At 43.3% G+C, this 18,386-nt stretch overlaps 2 protein-coding genes across 2 annotated transcripts in view; one reads left to right on the forward strand and one right to left on the reverse strand.

The window, feature by feature from the left end:
• The window catches only part of LOC310868839 (histone H3.2), a gene marked incomplete at its 3' end in the record, with an annotated part of 192,888 nt that overhangs the window by 103,005 nt on the left and 71,497 nt on the right, over positions 1 to 18,386 (forward strand). The window lies entirely within an intron of this gene.
• Positions 1,443 to 17,544, reverse strand: LOC310868805 (actin-related protein 2/3 complex subunit 1A-A). The gene is made up of 10 exons (XM_083779276.1): positions 17,400 to 17,544; positions 15,953 to 16,135; positions 12,929 to 13,033; positions 9,769 to 9,991; positions 8,370 to 8,477; positions 6,994 to 7,200; positions 4,583 to 4,658; positions 2,432 to 2,622; positions 1,915 to 2,005; positions 1,443 to 1,746 (listed from the first exon to the last, which is right to left on the reverse strand). The coding sequence occupies exons 2-10, from the start codon at positions 16,014 to 16,016 to the stop codon at positions 1,741 to 1,743; spliced, it is 1,071 nt and encodes a 356-aa protein (XP_083635402.1). The 5' UTR covers positions 16,017 to 16,135; positions 17,400 to 17,544; the 3' UTR covers positions 1,443 to 1,740.

Below are 18,386 nucleotides of genomic sequence, written 5' to 3' on the forward strand. Positions count from 1 at the left end.
TTTTAAAGTTGGGACAAAAATAAGTAGTGGTTTGTTTATTTATTTCAGTTTCAGCCGTGTGTGAGGTCATCATCATCATCATCATCATCCTCTCCAACTCCAGCAACCATTCAGTCACTTCAGTATATCCAATTAAAGTTGATCAATAAAGTAGTATTTATTTCCACAGTTTATTAATAGCATATTGACAAGATTTTTAAAGTCCTTTAATAATTGGCAGCCACTCCCAAAAATATAGCGTTGTTGCCAAAGTGTATGGCCTATATACACTTAAGCTTCTAGCCTGTTTTAGCCATGGTAGTTGTTTAGCATTGATTCAGAGGGTAAATTAGGTCATCATGATCATCATGATAGTATGCTGTGTGTGTTTGTGTCACCTGGACTCAAATGAAGTCATTAATTCTGTCTTGCTGGTACCTTTCTGTCACAGATACTGTAACTCCTGTCTGACACTTTCCTCCATATCCATCCCCCTGCATCCACTCTCTCATTTTCACCTGTCTCCCACACTCCCCATATTACTTTAGAATTTAGATAGTTGACCCCCCCCCCTCAGGTCAAATTAGCCTAGCCTACTCGTATAAAAACCTTCATAAAAACATTCAGAAGTTGTCAAACATTACATAAGAAAGAGTCAAACATTGTGGAAATAGCCAGCTAGTATCTATACTATAGCTATAGCCAATTGTAGTTCGGCTATTTTCACAATATTTATGTGTGGAACCTAGTCAAACTAAATGTAATGCATGTGAACTACAATTCCAAGTGCTTGTCCCCAGTTAAAATATAATTATTTTGAACTGGATCCACCTGATGATTGTTTATTTTCAGCTGAATCCACCTGAGACCAAGATTGCATTTCACACATTTCCTTCCAGCCACCACAAACAGAACTGTTGTATAGCTGCTGCTGCTGTTGTTGTTGTTGTTGCAATCACTGTATTATAACTAGATTTGGCCTCTTCCTGAGATTAGCTTCACAATACAACACATGGTGGGCAAGGACTGAGGAGGTCTACATGTTAATTACCTGCATGTTGTGCTTCATTGTAGCACCTTCCACCGTGAGTGTGTGTGTGTGCGCGCGCGTGTGATTGATAGCTCATACATTCAAACAGAAAAGTCCTATCTGATTGCATTAAATGTTAAAGTCACTTTTCCACTTGTTTTGCCAATCATTTTATGCATGCACACAGCACATACCTATATATGTACATGAATCAAAAGCAACATAATCATTCCAATAACCAGTCAGAAACAATTTATTCATGTGAGCACTGTTGCATTGATTTGAACCATAAACCATTCCTTTACAAATGGAACTACCGGCAAACTATTTGCTTGTTTGAATTTAATACATAGGACCACAATGGAAACAAGTCTCCATGACTTGTTTGTGCAATATAGCATTCAATCAAGCAAAAAAAGGAAGGAGGCGTGTCTGGCCTGTAGAAAGAAAGTAACTTTATTTTTCATGTATTGATGCAACTAAAAATATTCATACTTTTTTTTTTACATTACTTGTACATCTTCTAAAACATATTCGTTGTGTGTGCAGGCAGCCAAACATTTCAGCTCCTGCCTCCCTCAGTAGCTGCATGCCCAACAATGTGGACATTTTTCCCCCCTTTTTCTTTACACTGAAAGTGGCATAATTATAGGAACTGCTTTGTTCAGACCAAGATGCACTGGGAAGTTGAGGCACAGATCTTTTTCCAAGGAGGGACATCTTGAAATGTCTCAGTGCTGCAAAATAAGAAGTTAGACAGGTTTTAGTTTTGTAAACGGAGTGAAAAAAAGAAACTGTTATGGGTGGCAAGTGTCACACAACTAACGCACAGAGAAACAAGAGCCACATAGCACAAACAAACAGTTACGAGACTCATCATATCCATGTACAATTAAACACTGCACCTTAAATTCCCACAGCACCATGGCTCCATCCAGACCCACACTGCTGTACTGTTCCACCTTGTCTCTCTCCCCGGACACGACACACAGCTCGCTGTAACAACACAACGGTTCAGCTAGTTTAGACACATCAAGGTGATTCTCAACCCTTTTACTTCCAAGGACCCATGAACAAACAAGTACACATATGTAGGGTTCTGTGTGCTGTCGAATCATGCTTGAGTTAGAATGTGTGAAATACAACACTATTAGACAACTGCAAGACATATACTGTATGTAATATGTCAAGTATCAGCAAGAGCGCGGGAGAATGACCTCGTGAGGTGAAGCGCCACTTCATCTAACACCAGCTCCCAGTACGTACCGCACAACTTGCCATAACCCCACGCTGTGCTACTCATATGGTAAGTAAGTTGGCAGTGCCCCGGGATCGAACCTGTGACCTTGTGGTCGAATGGCGATACACAAATAGCCTACACAAGGCTTACTCAGTAAAATGTTTGAGACCCAGCAGTCTTACGTGATGCTGTTCTGGTGCAGGGTGCCCAGCTCGTTGCTTTCCTCGTCTGTGGCCCTCTGGTCCAGGTTGCGGAAGTGCTGCATGGCCGACATGCTGCCCTTGGAGGTCTGCTTAGGGATGTCCAGCTTCTTCACAAACGCCAGGGCGTCCGGCCCCTGGTAGGAGAACTGGTATGGACAGCAGTCATGGCCCTGGAAGAGACCAGCAGTAAAGCTCAACCTTAATTAAATATGTTTTGAGCTTTTAAATATGTAATGCTATTTCCACATTCTTAAAAAAAAATGATAATGGACACTTTTCAACATTGAAATGCTTTTGACGAATATGAAAATGATGACAATTATTCATCAAATTAATGTGATTGTCTCAAATAATTGCGACCATCAATTTGGCGTCCGAAATGCGGAAGTGCTAACTCTCCTGAATCAATTCCTGAACGAGCGCTCCGTGTTAAACCCCAGCTGTGCGCTCGCTTTTGCTCGTGCTACGTAGTACGTACATGCACGGGCAAAGCTGCCCGCCTGCAGTTCCAGCAGTGGCCAGTAGAGTGGGGCGGCTACAACGTTTCCCAGCCTCTCTGGGGGCTTGAGGCCAGTACTGTTTGTGGTGAGTGAACCATCCATCTATGCTTTTATATCGTCTGTTGGGTGGAAACCCAAGTTTCTCCGTAAACTAATGCCCTACTACTTGATCATGCATCACACAGACGCATTAGAGCAGGCAGCAGATCCACAAGCTCGAAATGCGACCGGGAAGCGAGGCGTTTCGAGCTTGTCGATCTGCTACTTTTGATGCTTTTGAAGTAGAATCCTGAAAAGTAACAGTTTTGGACATATGAGGTTTCCACCCGAACGGAGACCATATCCATATCCATGATGGACATGACCTCAAACTAGGTCAGGGCAGGACATGACAGGAGGATGCGATGTCAAAACACTGTCATGGTAACATGGTTACAAGGACTCATCTTTCACAGCCCTCGTCACCATGTGCCCAACAAGGAGTGAGACTGAGATGCAGACACACTGGCACACACAACACAACACAACACAACACATTCGTATTAATATATTCCTGTGAGGATGTCAGCATTTTAGAACGGACATTTTACAGTAAATGGCCTTTTTAACACTGAAGCCAGAGTTACACTTATTTGTATGTGCCATGTCACACACGGTAAACAAGCCAATCTACAAGCTCACGTGTATATTGAGAGCTTTTAGATCGGTTATTTAGTATACAGTACTTGCACAAGCCTCGACGACCTTATGCAAAGGCTAAACTTATGTGATTTAGATTTAGATGATTTAGAATTTTTAGCATTTTATTAGATTTTGTAATTTTGCATTTTATGTAGACATAGCACGCTATAATGTATACTCATAGATTCACCGCACAGATAATCTACCGTTAGACAGATATTAGGTTTTTAGCTTGCTTATGATTCTTGATGACTATTTCTATGTATTTGATGTAGTGCCTTGCATTGGTCCTGCTTAATGTAAAACATCTGGAATAAGAGTGCCTGCTAAATGCCTAAACAATGAATCAAACTGTAAATCCTAAACTTAACCTCTGAATGACAAATGTACTAATCCCAATCTGAATGGCTGCCTTAGCCTAACTAAAAAACTATATATGGATAGTATGTTTAACCATAGAAACAACCCTTCTGTTGTGAGAACCAGGAACATCTTCCTCACAATGTCTAATTGTCAAATTTGACTATATCTGTGGCCCTCAGTCACAAGTAAAGCATTTAACATATTTATTCACGTTCAATAGTATATATGCACAAACTTGGAAAACTCAATAAGTGCTTCGGGATACAGATATTGGGTAGAGGAAGCATCGCCTCCACCATATACGGTGACTGCCAATTATCACAGACACTGAACAGAATTTTGCCAATGCTTTAGCTCTCGGCTTGGGCATTCCTGCAGGCCTCTCACGACTGATTGATGGACATTACCGAGGTGCGCGCGCGCGCGCGCGCGCGCGCACGCACGCACACGCGCACACGCACACGCACGCACGCACGCACACACACACACACACACACACACACACACACACACACACACACACACACACACACACACACACACACACACACACACACACACACACACACACACACACACAACTTACCGCAGCCACTATTTCAGTAGGGCTCACATAGAGCACGCTGAGCAGAGGCAGGCGGTCGTTGGTCAGCTGGGTTACCCTGAACACACAACGAGGAAGGTCAGAGGTCAACGTGACGTTAAAAAAAAAACCACGACTCTCAACTGGCCCTTCAGGAAGTTTTGTTTCCATGGCAACAGCAGTTGAGAAGAACCATTGTTCATGAGAAGGCATGATGAGAAGGGAATTTGAATAACAATGTTACTCTGTATCAGGCAACTATGTGATAAATGAACGTGTCGAAGCTGTTACTTTATAAGACATTAAAATAGTACCGTTTCAGAATTCATGTATTTAGCATTCATAAATGTGACATGCACGCACACACACACACACACACACACACACACACACACACACACACACACACACACACACACACACACACACACACACACACACACACACACACACACACACACACACACACACACACACACACACACACACACACACACACACACACACACACACACACACACACACGCTTTTGCTTCCTGCAGAATGGTATCCTTGAAGTCGTAATGCTTGTATAGTGGTGCAAGATAAAAGCGTTCATGTTGACTTTATCAAGAAAGATGTTATGTTAGCAGTCAGTGACATTATGAAATGCAACAGAATGATAGTTGTTAAGCCAGTGGAAAAGTGATTAAATGTCGTCCATAAACACATCTCCAGAGGAGAGACAGGTCCTCCCTGTAAAACAACCATGTTATTTGATCAACAGTCCTTGAACTCACTCTTACTATATATTTACAGTACATCTTGTACTGATGTTTGAATACCGTGTCACAGGTTTATACTGCAATGTTTGATTTACAACTGAACAACAGAGTAGGTAAATGATAGGTCGTTTCTGTGTAACACACAGATCATAATACAAAACAACACCTTGCAACACCACCACGTTTTTATAATGATTGCATTTCCTTTATCCTTTATGACAGCTAATAACATTTTAGCATTTGCCTACAATTTGGAACAGTTTGCTTGTCGCATTGGTTTGTCAGGAATTCTTCTTTTTTCAACTTGTGGGCAACTCAATGAAAAAATCTGCTGTTTTGTCCAATATGTAAAACAAAACAAAAACCTTAGAACAATGGTTTTAAGGTTTTAAGGTCATCTAGTATACATGATGTGAACATGCACGCAGGATCGACGATCACAATAGTTCCTGAGCATTTATGAAGTGTTTTGAAGTGCTACATGAACTGTGAAGGTGGCAAATGGCAATACGAGACTGAAGTGACTTAACCCATGATTAAGACCGGGAAAGCATCTGTGTTATTTAGATTTGAGGTAAAAAAGCATTATTTTAGACTTGGCTGGCCACTGAAAAATAGCAGATATACAAGCAAGTGTGTCATTTCGTGCCGTGCTATAAGCCTGTAGATCTGCTATTTTCAAAAAATCTTGAAAATGTGTGCAAATCTTTGAATATGTGGTTTTTAAAAGCGATCATTTTAACTCAACTTCTTGCTTCTGGGCGAACAAAATATTTTGAGATGGGGGGGGGGGGGGGGGGGGGGATGTCGGCGACCAAATACATATAATTTTGGGGATCCTCTGCATTAACTGAGGCAGCAACATATGTTTTTTTAAGAACACAGTTAGGATTTAGAAAGCCATTTGTAGAGTCGGCTTGATGGGTCTTAATGCAGTGGTTCCCAAACTTTTTCACGTCAACGACCCCCAAATTGACACTTAATTAGTCCGCGGACACCCCATTAGAAAATAAATCACATCGACCCCCATAAGAGTAAGATATTTACGGCTCAACCATTTTCATTTCAAGGACCCCCATGTTTGACCTAAATTATGCTACGCCTAATTATCATTCAGCTGGGTCAATCCCTGGAACTATCGGACCCCACTTTGACCCCTTTTCCACCGGTTGGTTCCCAATGGGAACCGGTTCAGTTCTTTTTGGTTTTTAATCCATGAGCCAGAGCTCCAAAATTGGTGGGCAAACTATACCCTATATTAAATTGTTTATAGGATCAATACAAGTAATTAATACATGATAACCCTTCCAAAGTAGTGGCTTTTTCATATTTTATAATATTCTTCATATTTTCCTACATAATGCCTCATTTGCATATTTAAAAATGTAAAATTTGTAATACAATAAATCATTGTCTTTGTGTAAGTACTCAATTGGAGAAGTTTCATGGTGATAACAATCTAATATAGGTATGGCTTTGCCCACTCAATTCATAATTAACGTTTCAATTTTGGAACTCTGGCTCATGGACTAAAAACCAAAAAGAACCTAACAGCTTCCCACTGGGAACCAACCGGTGGAAAAGGGGCCTTTGAGAACCACCTCACTGTCTAAATGGGTTCAAAATGTGACTTTTTGAGGCAGTACTCACTCTTTCCCCTGGGTGGCGTCCGCCACGCTGATGCTGCTGTTGTGGGCCACCCAGGCCAGCTGGTCCCCGCTGGGGGAGAAGGACACGCTGTGCACCCAGCCGCCGCAGTCCTTGTGCTCCAGCAGAACTTCCCCGAAGGGCATCTTGGTGCCCCAGGCCGTCGGACCGGGCTTGTCCTCGATGTCCTTGATGTAGGCCGAGAAGATCCTAGGAGGAAGGGCATGACGATGAACAATCTTTTTTTACACACCGTTATAATGTTCTTATTTTGATCATAAGAACCAATTACTGAATGTCAAGTCTCCAGGTTTTCTTCAGAAAACATATGGCAGTCATTTACAAGGTCCACTTACTCCACTAGTACTCTCAAACGTAATATTTGCAAGGACCGCCATAACTCTGAGTTACAGACCTGTTATGGTCATTCAGCTCTATCTCTTGATGTGTTTCTGGTAATACTCATTTATTATGTCTGTGGCAAAAAAAAATGCATTTTTACAAAAAGAAGATCCACCACAAGCCAACATGACGATGACACCTGACAGTTAGTTCTGGTCGAGCAGAAGAAGGATTCCATGAGCATGGTTTGTCTCAGGATACTTTACATAACACTGAAATATTTTACTGTACTGCATCAGCGATAGTCTCTTATTTTCAAATATTTGCACACAGGCAGTTGGTAACATTTGTGTTGATGTAGAACTGAAGGAACTATTTGTTGGCAGGCGGGCGGCGGTGGCTCAGGGGTAGAGTGGCTGGATGGCAACCGCAAGGTTGCCAGTTCGAACCCGGGCTCCCCCAGAGTTAGTGTCGAAGTGTCCTTGAGCAAGACTCTCAACCCCTAATTGCTCCTGATGTGCTGGTTGGTACCTTGCATGGTTTCCGCCGCCATCGGTGTATGAATGTGTGTGTGAATGGGTGAATGTAATCTATGTAAAGCGCCTTGGATAAAGGCGCTGTATAAATGAACCATTTACCATTTAGAGACGAAATAAACAACATCATCACTGACAAAATTACAGTCAGTTGTCTCCCACTACCACTACTGCATGAATTCAATGAAGAAGGCGTTTTAAGAACCTGCCTCAGTTCTAAATGAGTTGAAAAAAAAAAGTTCAATAATTATATAACGATGAATAAATATGGCCTATTCTGGCATAGTACATTATTTCCTTTCATTATCAAGTTAATTGTCATATATAACATTCTGCAGTATATAAACATGGATTCTATAATATTGCATAGTATTTATTATAGACAGACTAATAATACTGGGAAGATGTCAAATACAGGTCCCTCACAACGTGTCATGATGTGACAGGCCTTGTATTTTAGAAACATTTTATAACCGTTGTTAAGAGTAGCTAGTGTGTCACCTGCAGTGGAAGTCAGCAGAGCCTGCAGCCACCAGGATGTTGTTGGGATGCCAGTTAAGACTCAGCACAGTGGAGCGGATGGCCTTCTTGATGTGCTTACTGAGCCACCTGACAGGAGGGAGGGAAGGGGAGGGGAGGGGTGGACAAAGGGTTTTATTCCTAGTGTATGTAAGCAAGAGTAGGTACATCGTTGCTGTCGGGCAGAAACCTCTCATCTCCATAATTAACTTGTGTTTATTTTCGTAAATGAATGCCCCGCTACTTGGCCATACTGCAGTGTCACACAGAAGCATCAAAGGTAGCAGATATTCGTAAATGTTGGGCCTGACTCAGCGAAATAAATTGTGGAGCCGAGAGATACTACCAACTTAACTGAAAGAAATAGACAAAATCCAAACTCTATATTCATCAGGCGTGTACATGAAAAAGAAATCCTAGAAATAGTGAAAAAAAAAATCCAAAAATCTACAGTCAACACAGATATTGATATGATAAAATGGTAAATGGTGCATTTATATAGCGCCTTTATCCAAGGCGCTTTACATAGATTGTGCATTACATTCACCCATTCACACACACATTCATACACCGATTGCGGCGGAAGCCATGCAAGGTGCCAACCAGCACATCGGGAGCAATTTGGAGTTCAGTGTCTTGCCCAAGGACACTTCGACATGTAGACAGGAGGAGCCGGGATTCGAACCGCCGACCCATGGATCATTGGACGACCTGCTCTACCTCCTGAGCCACAGTCCTGATGCTTGTATGTGAGTGGTGTTACTATGCTATTAATGATATCCTTGACATCTGCAAGCTCAAAACGTGGCGCAAAAGCAACACGATTTGATCTTGCCAATCTGCTACTTTTCGATCTATATATTTGTAACGTAACAGGTTTGGACAGGACACATGAGGTGTTCAGTCATTCTTTGCGGATTCTTGATTCTGTCTTCCCAGGGCCGACAAGCAAGCGGCTGCCCTTTTCTACGAATGTGTTCCATAGATCAGGGGTTCTCAACGTTTTTGGCTGGGGACCCCCTTGAAATGCTTTGACCATGTAACTGACTGCAAAAATAACCTTATTAATAGAGAAAACATATCATGAATTAAATGTATGCATGTACTATGTGTACTATGTAAACTCTTCATTTCCATTTTCCATGCAGCCATTCAGTTTTATTTATTATTTTGAAAATAATTTGGTGACCCCCCCCCCCCAAAATTATTTGGCGACCCACGTGTGGAGAAACCCCTGCCATAGATGTTGATTTAAAAAACACGCAGTAAGTGGTGGAAGCCGTCGTCACAGCCTGGACTGAAGTGATGCGAGTTTGAGTGAGTGTGTACAGTATATAACATACCGAGTAATAATATTCATTCATTCATTCATTTGACTGACCAGTCGTTCTCCTTCTCAAAGTAGCACACGGAGATGATGCGAGCCCCGCTGCCCAGGGCGAACTTGTTCTCCTGGGGGGACCACTTGACGCAGGTGGCGGCCCGGTTGATCCGGACCAGGACCAGGGTGGGCTTCCACGCTCCGTCCTTCAGGGTCCAGACGTAGGCGTTGCGGTCCGAGGCACAGGTCACGATGCGGTTGGTCTCCGGAGCCCAGTCGATACCTGTGGACGTGGTAGAGGCCATTCATCACATACTGTAAACACATTCTGGGCGGGAACCCCTTTTGGTGGTGTTAGCATCGTGTTGTGCTTTTAGCTATTGAAAAAAATAATAGCAGATCAGGTCTGCAATTTTTTTGACTGAAATAGAAACATAGCTTTTTCAGAAAACTGGTCAGGATGTAGAAGACATTTTTAGAATCTGATCTCAGGTCAGAATGGGGTAAAGAAGTGACTTGCAGTCCAACTTGTGCAAGCCATTTCTTTGGGGAAAAAAAGACAATTTAACTCAACTTTTAGGCTGGTTTTGTGATGTATTGTTTTATGTATGGCATTGTTGCATTGGTCATTGGAAGTGGTACGTACCATGAGCCATAGACAACATTGAGGGGGTAGAAAACAACCTGGTCACGTAGTCCATGTACTCGCATGAGCCCATAGACTCTAATGCATTCTGTAAACTTCCTGTTTGTCCCTTTTCAATATACAGTAAGTCTATAGAAGAGCCTATAGAAGAGCCAAGTGAACAGAGTTGTTGTAACTCTGTCTTACTCCATCTCTCTTCACACCTCAAGGATGTTTACAAAGGCTGTCGAGTCACCCCAGCACAAATTAACATACAGGGATGAGCCTGTATACATACATACAGTAACAAGGGTTTGTTTGAGTGACCTGTTCGATTCTATAGTGTAGGTGTGGACGTGCATGTGATGTTGTTTAAATGGCGTCCCACCATGCATCCAGGTAGCTCAGTCGGTAGAGCTCACGCCTTTGGACCACAACTTCATGGGTTCGATCCCAAGCACCGCCAACTCAGCGAATGAGTAGCATGGCTTTAAGACGGAAAGTACTGGGAGCTGATGGTAGGTGTTGCGCTCCACCTCAGCAATCCATCTCCCAGGGGTCTGACTAGCGCACTGTAACGGGGAGTCGGGACAGACTCCTGCGTGTTACCACGGTGATACCGACAATAAGCCACACCCGACCGACGTCACCGGAGATCAAATCACCACTGCAACACTGAGTTATGGTGTCTGCATGCATTTCTGTGCGATACTCAGCGTTATGCCGGGGAGTCGGGGACTACGGATGAAGATCAGTGTCTCTTTGCTAAACCCTATGAATTTACAGAACTAATTGCATTGTGCATTAATTAATACATGCGGCAAGGGCAGAAGGTTCCTATAACGACAGTGGGTGCCCACCTTAGAGTAGCCTATATATTTTAAGGTGCCCATTATTATTTTGCCAGCGGGTGCTTCGGCTCTTGCGCACCCGCAGAGTTGACGCCGTTGCATGCGGTCCCTCCTACATAAACACAAACGATTTGAAAAAGACAAAGTGGTAAGAGGAATTGAATTCCGTATATTTCACCATCCGCCCATTTCACGTTTGAGCCTGAGGTCAATTTTATCATGATTTTGAGTGTCCTGTGATTGAGGCGTGTTCTCCAAATAATATTTCCTTCCTGGCCAGATAATGAAGAACAACATTTAGCACACTCAGTCAAAATAAAATGACTCTAGTCTTGACTGAAAATGATATATATATTTTTGTTGTGAGTTTGGATACATGACAGTATCAGAGGGGGAGGATGCTACCTCAATTTTGAAGCCACAATGTTACTGTTACTGTACATTACATGGCACACACTCACTCTCTCTCTCGTCCACAAATATAACAATGTTACATTACAAATAGGGAACAACAGATTGCAGTGCCTTTGTTTTTTGTTCTGCTATCAAACCATAGTTCCGTAGAGTATCTCTGGTATTATGATCAAAGGCTTTCACCCTACTCTACAGTGGCTCATGGAGCCCTATAGAGCCTGTCAGGGCTCTTTTTTATTTTTATTAAAACGTTATCCCATTCCCAATATGTAATCCTGAGCTCTACACCCCTTCTGCCAACCTGGGGAGAGCAACGGACTGACCTCATGCTTTCTTCACCGCATGAGGAGTCCAAGCCGCTTCCTATCACCTGACAAGGGGAGGGAGGGGGGGTTCCCCGGTTGGTCGTAGCACGTGGACGGTGGAAAGAACACATTATTCCAACCATGCAGTTCCTTTCCCCTCCATCAGGCGCCCCAGCTGGCCAGGGGGAGGCAGTATATTGACCAGGATTACTGCATGTTTTTTTGTGTAGGGGACACGGGGATGACATGCAAACTCCACACAGAAAGGCCCTTTTGCCAACCCATGGGCACTGAGGGCCTCTTGTCTGTGTGCAAACATTTTCTCAAACATGTTCATACCAAGCCCGGGGCAGACCAAGGCGCAGTTGGAGGAAACACATCGACTCACTGGCCTTGGAACGTCTCGGAATCCCCCAGGAGGAAGTCACTGTCACATGTTGCTCTGGAGAGGGAAGTCTGGAGCACTCTGGTGGAGCTGTTTCCCCCGCGACCCGACTACGGATAAGCGGTTGAAGATGGATGGATGGATGGATGGATGTTCATGCCAAGGACCCACAAAGTGATGTATCTGGCTGCGGATGCCCATTTGAAAGGATTTTGTGCCATGGGACACCCAATATTAAGAGACAATTTGTCACGATTCGTCAACATAATTTGAAAATGGCCGATCTAGAAGCTCACAGCGTGTCACATCAGCAGCCGGAATGTTTAACCCATTCAGGACGGGAACAAGGGGTTCCCGTCCTGAATGGGTTAAACATTTCGGCATCATGTAATACAGTACTTTAGCTATTGAAAAATAGCAGATCTACAAGCTGGTATCGCGGCACTCGGGCCGCATTACGAGCTTGTAGATCTGCTATTTTTGGACAACGGCAAAGGCCACAGAGGTTTTTGAAAAGTCGTGAAAATGTGGCGCAAATCTTTGATTATCTAGTATATTCTGTCAGAGCGGACGTTTTTAACTCAAGTCTTTGCTTCTGGTTGTCCCCAGACCACCCGGGCCGTATAAGCAGAAGGGTTACCTGTGATCCGTCCACTGTGCTCCGTCAGTTCATGGATCTTGAGCCATTCCTTGCCCTTTTTCTCATAGATGATCACCACGCTGTTGTTGGGGCTCACTGCAATCTCTACAGAGAGACAGACACACAGAGAGACAGACAGTCAAGTCTAGTCTAGTCAAATAGCACTAAAGACTAAAACAAAGCAATAACAGTAAAAAGAAAAAAAAAAAGAAAAACAATACACACATAGCCTGGCATTTCCAGACTGATCATGTGAGATCAGTCGTGTGAGATCAGTCTGGAAATGGTTGTCTACATACAAATCACACTCATCGCAAATATGAAAACAATGTAGGCAATTTGATAACCGACAATCAACTGTGTGACTTTAGTTGGTTGGTGCTTGGTTCAGACACCGGCTGATGCGAAAAGACGTGTTTTCAGTTTACTATTGAATATGCTGATTGAGTTAGACTCTGAGATATGGATAGGAAGATGATCCCAGAGATTCATGTTTCGGGGGTCCCCAGCTAAATGAAAATTAGGAACCAAGTGGACCCTTATGGGTCTGTAGCTGAGAGTGTACAAACGGAACCATTAGTACACACTCAAGAGTTAAATTAACTTTGATTTTATATACATTAGGGTCCCAGAGATAGAAATGCCATTAAATGGGGGGGGGGGCGTAGCCCAATTCAGGTCAAACATGGGGTCCTTGAAATGAAAAGTGGTTGAGAATCACTGCTAGAACCATACAAATCTTCTCTTATGGGCGTCCCTGGCATAGCTTTTCAAGTCATGATATAAGTTTCAATTTGGGGGTCCTTGACATGAAACAGTTTGGAACCACCGCAGTAGGTGTGTGTATGTCACCCTGCCTGCCCACGGTACGACGTCCACTGTGTGTATGTCACCCTGCCTCCCCACGATACGACGTCCACTGTGTGTATGTCACCCTGCCTCCCCACGATACGACGTCCACTGTGTGTATGTCACCCTGCCTCCCCACGATACGACGTCCACTGTGTGTATGTCACCCTGCCTCCCCACGATACGACGTCCACTGTGTGTATGTCACCCTGCCTCCCCACGATACGACGTCCACTGTGTGTATGTCACCCTGCCTCCCCATGGCACGACGTCCAACCTGCCTCCCCACGATACGACGTCCACTGTGTGTATGTCACCCTGCCTGCCCATGGCACGACGTCCACCCTGCCTGCCCACGATACGACGTCCACTGTGTGTATGTCACCCTGCCTCCCCACGATACGACGTCCACTGTGTGTATGTCACCCTGCCTCCCCACGATACGATGCCCACTGTGTGTATGTCACCCTGCCTCCCCACGATACAACGTCCACTGTGTGTATGTCACCCTGCCTCCCCACGATACGACGTCCACTGTGTGTATGTCACCCTGCCTCCCCACGATACGACGTCCACTGTGTGTATGTCACCCTGCCTCCCCATGGCACGACGTCCAGTGCTGCGTGCCGCAGAGAACAGGGAGGCTAAAACAGCATCAACAGCAGTGCGAGTATCTGGTAACTTAAGTGCAGCTGTGTCTTCTGCAGCCAGTATGGATTCGTCAGTCCATTTCCCGTCCCTTCATAATCTTATCTGATTGACTGCATTTCTCCAGACAACTTTAATGGAGCGCAATTACAGCGTGCATGTGTGTGTGCGTGTGTGTGTGTGTGTGTATGTGTGTGTGTGTGTGTGTGTGTGTGTGTGTGTGTGCGCGTGTGTGTGTGCGTGCCCCGCCCAGCATCAACACAAGCACCCAGGTTATGAAAGGTGAAAGAGGGATTGCATACTATACTGTATGTTAGGCCTGTCACAATTATTGCACAATCGTCTAATCGAACTGACTTGAGATGATTTTGCATAATCGTAATCGCTTCCTGTGAAAAACTTACATACATACATTTTGAATACTTTTCATAGTGAAAATAGCGGATCTACGAGCTTACAGCGTGGACATTTCTCTCAATCATGTCTTTATTAGGTTACTTGTCATATCTGCCTTGTGCAAATCCTAAAAGACTGAAATGTAATTTGTATTCATAATTATTATAATTATGTTCCAGTGTTTGACGACACAATTAAAATTTTAATCGCAATTAAACGAGTGACAATGAATCGTCATGTAAACCTTCATAATCGTGGAAGCCCTACTGTACTGCAATATGTATGCATATTTTCTTTTACGCATGCTTACACAGACGTATCCACACGTCACAACATGTCTCCATTGTCATGTAAACAGTGTATGTTGACTAAAATGTCGACTTCCTTTTTTCACAGACGGAAACTAAATAAAAACCAAATAAAAACTAAGCTATGGTGACCAAAACTAAGAATATATATAAAGGAAGACTGGACTAAAATGTTAGGGAGGGACTAGTGGACAAGAGATCCATTAGATAAGAAGAAATGTTACCTTTGTTTGCACTCTGAAAATAGCAGATCTACAAGCTCACAATGTGTAAAATCAGGTATGAATCACGCCGCCATCAAGGCCTGACATAATACAGCCTTTGTCGACAAAATCAGCCGTACATTTAATTGACTAAAATGGTATGACATTTAGTCGACTACTAAAACGAGACTAAAACTTTTCAGGTGACTAAAATATGACTAAAACTAAATTTAAATGTATTCAAAAGACTAGGACTAAAACTAATTCTAAAATCTGATGTCAGAATCAACACTGCTGCACAGCATGATGTTATGAAGGTACTATAGATGTGACTGTGACGTGTTTTGTATTGTAGTGTATTTTTGTATGTTCGATGTGAGAGGACCTCAATGGAAATAGGTCTTTGGGCTTCATTGTGACATATCCTCAAGTATTTTGTTACAGGCCTAATTGCTTTTCTAAATGAATCAAACATCATGGGTGCGTGTGCATTTTGGCGACATCCTACAATGAGGAAATGCAGCATTTTGCTGACTGGCTGGCTACGGGTTGGATGGCTATGAGCTGACTGGCTGGCTATGAGATGACTGGCTGGCTTTAATGCTTGCGGTTTCACTTACGCGTCCTGTCTTTGTTCCAGGCGTGGCAGGACAGAGGCTCCAGGCCGAAGTTGTACAGAGACATGTCTCAACACAGAGAGAGACAGACAGACAGCAGAGCGAGAGGAGAGAGACGTCGAAAGGAGGGAGCAGGGCTGCTGTGGAATGTGGCCGACAGGAGTGTCTGCTATGGAGAACCTGCTGCTGCAGGTTTTAACACAGAGAGAGAGAGAGAGAGAGAGAGAGAGTGAGTTATCATAAAAACCCAAATGTCAAAAGTCCTTTTTAAATATCATTTAAAGTAAATGAATAAAATAGTGAAAATAGCAGATCTACAGGCTTGTAGACACTGCACGACGAAGAATGATATGGGCATTGATTTCGAAAAAAACAGAAGACACAAAGAGTTGAAACACATAGGTTTCTACCGGACAGTGATATGTGATATGAGGGAATTCTCTGAAACGTGTCCAGCATAAAGTAGAGACATGTGGATCATGTTAACACCTGAAACGTCCTGGCATTTGGAGAATGTAAGGTGTTTTCCATTCCATGTGTTTTGTGGTGTCACACAACCAGCTGGTTATTTTAAAGTGTGCACTGCTTTCTCCCTTTGCCATATAACCTTGCACATTTAGTTAGTGGAGCGAGCATATTGCATATTGACTCACTAACTAACTGACTAACTTACTAACAGAGGACCATTATCACAGCAGGTGTGGACTGTGCAAACATGCTTTGATTGTTCCACTTTTGGCTGAGGCAGATTTTTTCACCCCTGGTTTTCTAAAAGCACAACCAGCGTCTGAGTGGTGGAAGGAATGACTCGATTTGTGCAGCGTAGAGAACCGTTTTTCATAGTTTTCTCTTTTACATTATTGTATGGTAGTAGCCTAGTATGTAAACATTGATTACATACTGGTACTTGAAGTATTGAAAACGGTACAGTGAAAAAAAAAGCTAGGCTAAAAGGATAACACAATCGCAGAGCACGGTAACACCATACTTTTATTCGGGCGGATTCTGTCAAAGCCTTTCAATGGAAATGTAATGTCATTTATTTATTATTTTGCAAAGAAATACACAAATGGCAGCAAACTGCTCCATTCCCATTGTAATGCGTTGGCCGAATCCGCCTTCATAGGTAGAATAAAAGTGCAGTGTGACCGTGCCCTCAGGTTGGTCTAAATAACCTTACACATGTTTATAACATGTGAGCTAACTTCACTACTCACCACATTTATGTGACCCAGCAAAAAAGTTCAGCAAAAAAAAACACTGCGGTTTCATTAAGCAGATGGAGCTAAAGTGGAATAGAATTTGACACTCATGGCAACTATACAGACACAAGGCAGGAGAAACCTAAGCCACGGCAGGCCCTGCCTCTTTCTCTACCTGACTGAACATGGTCAGAATACAAGAAAACAATGCAATAGAGACAACGGTGTGGTGTGTATGTGTAACCTACCTCTGGGTGCTTTGGGTACACGGTCTGTCTGGGTGGGTGAGTGGAGTGGACTGTGGAGGGTTGGTAGTGCCCGGGTTGCAATGCTGTGTCCGTGGACTCTGGGCAGTCGACACGAATAGAGCAGCTCTCCGTCTGACTTGGTGAACAAAAGTGATTGAGGTGATAAGAGGAGAGGAGGGAGGGGAGAGGAAGGGAGTGGGTGTGTCCGGGCACATTGCTGTTGAGCAAGAGTCTGGAACGAGTTCCGCTGTCTGTCTGCATTCAAACATCTCAGTGATGATGAACGCTGCTCAGTGCTTTTTCTTCCTTGTTCTTTCTCTCCATAAATTAATGTCCTACTTTGACGTGAAGTGAAGTGGCACACAAAAGTATCCTCCAAAGTGCCACGATGCGACACTTTGTGAGCTTGTATATCTGCTATTTTGGATATTTTTCAAATGATTTTTGGTTGAAAGTTAAAGTGGTTTAGTGTGTCCAAGGGTTTTAGACATAGAAGCACTACACTCCCTTAGAAGACAATTGTTTTTTTTCATTTCCTAAAAAGTAACCGCTGTGGACACAAAAAATATTTTTGCATTGGCAAACTGCACTATCATGTAACTTTCCTGTTCAACCCCCGGATTTTTAACTTAGTGACTTATAGACATATAAAGGTAGACACCTCTTCCAGCTCTGGGGCGTCTGTATCTCAACGGAAAGCAACATGGAGGCGAGCTTTCCCGAGATTCCTTACGAAGCATAGCAGAAGCAAAACGGAAGAACTGAAGGGGCCAATCAGAGGCGCGTGCCTTCAAGATTCTGCTCAGATTCCTCCTCCCGTTGCAGACAGCAACGTTGTTGCTCCAACGAAATGCAGCGGCCAATGAGGCATCTATATTTTTGAGGGGCGCTAGTCCCTCTATAAAAAAATATAAAATAAATGTCAATGTCGTTTTAAAAACACCATTGACAATGAAGACATTTTATGTCATCTTGTCCCACAAACAC

The sequence above is a fragment of the Protomyctophum parallelum genome, assembly GCF_964188405.1.
Source record: "Protomyctophum parallelum genome assembly, chromosome: 13".
NCBI lineage: Eukaryota > Metazoa > Chordata > Actinopteri > Myctophiformes > Myctophidae > Protomyctophum > Protomyctophum parallelum.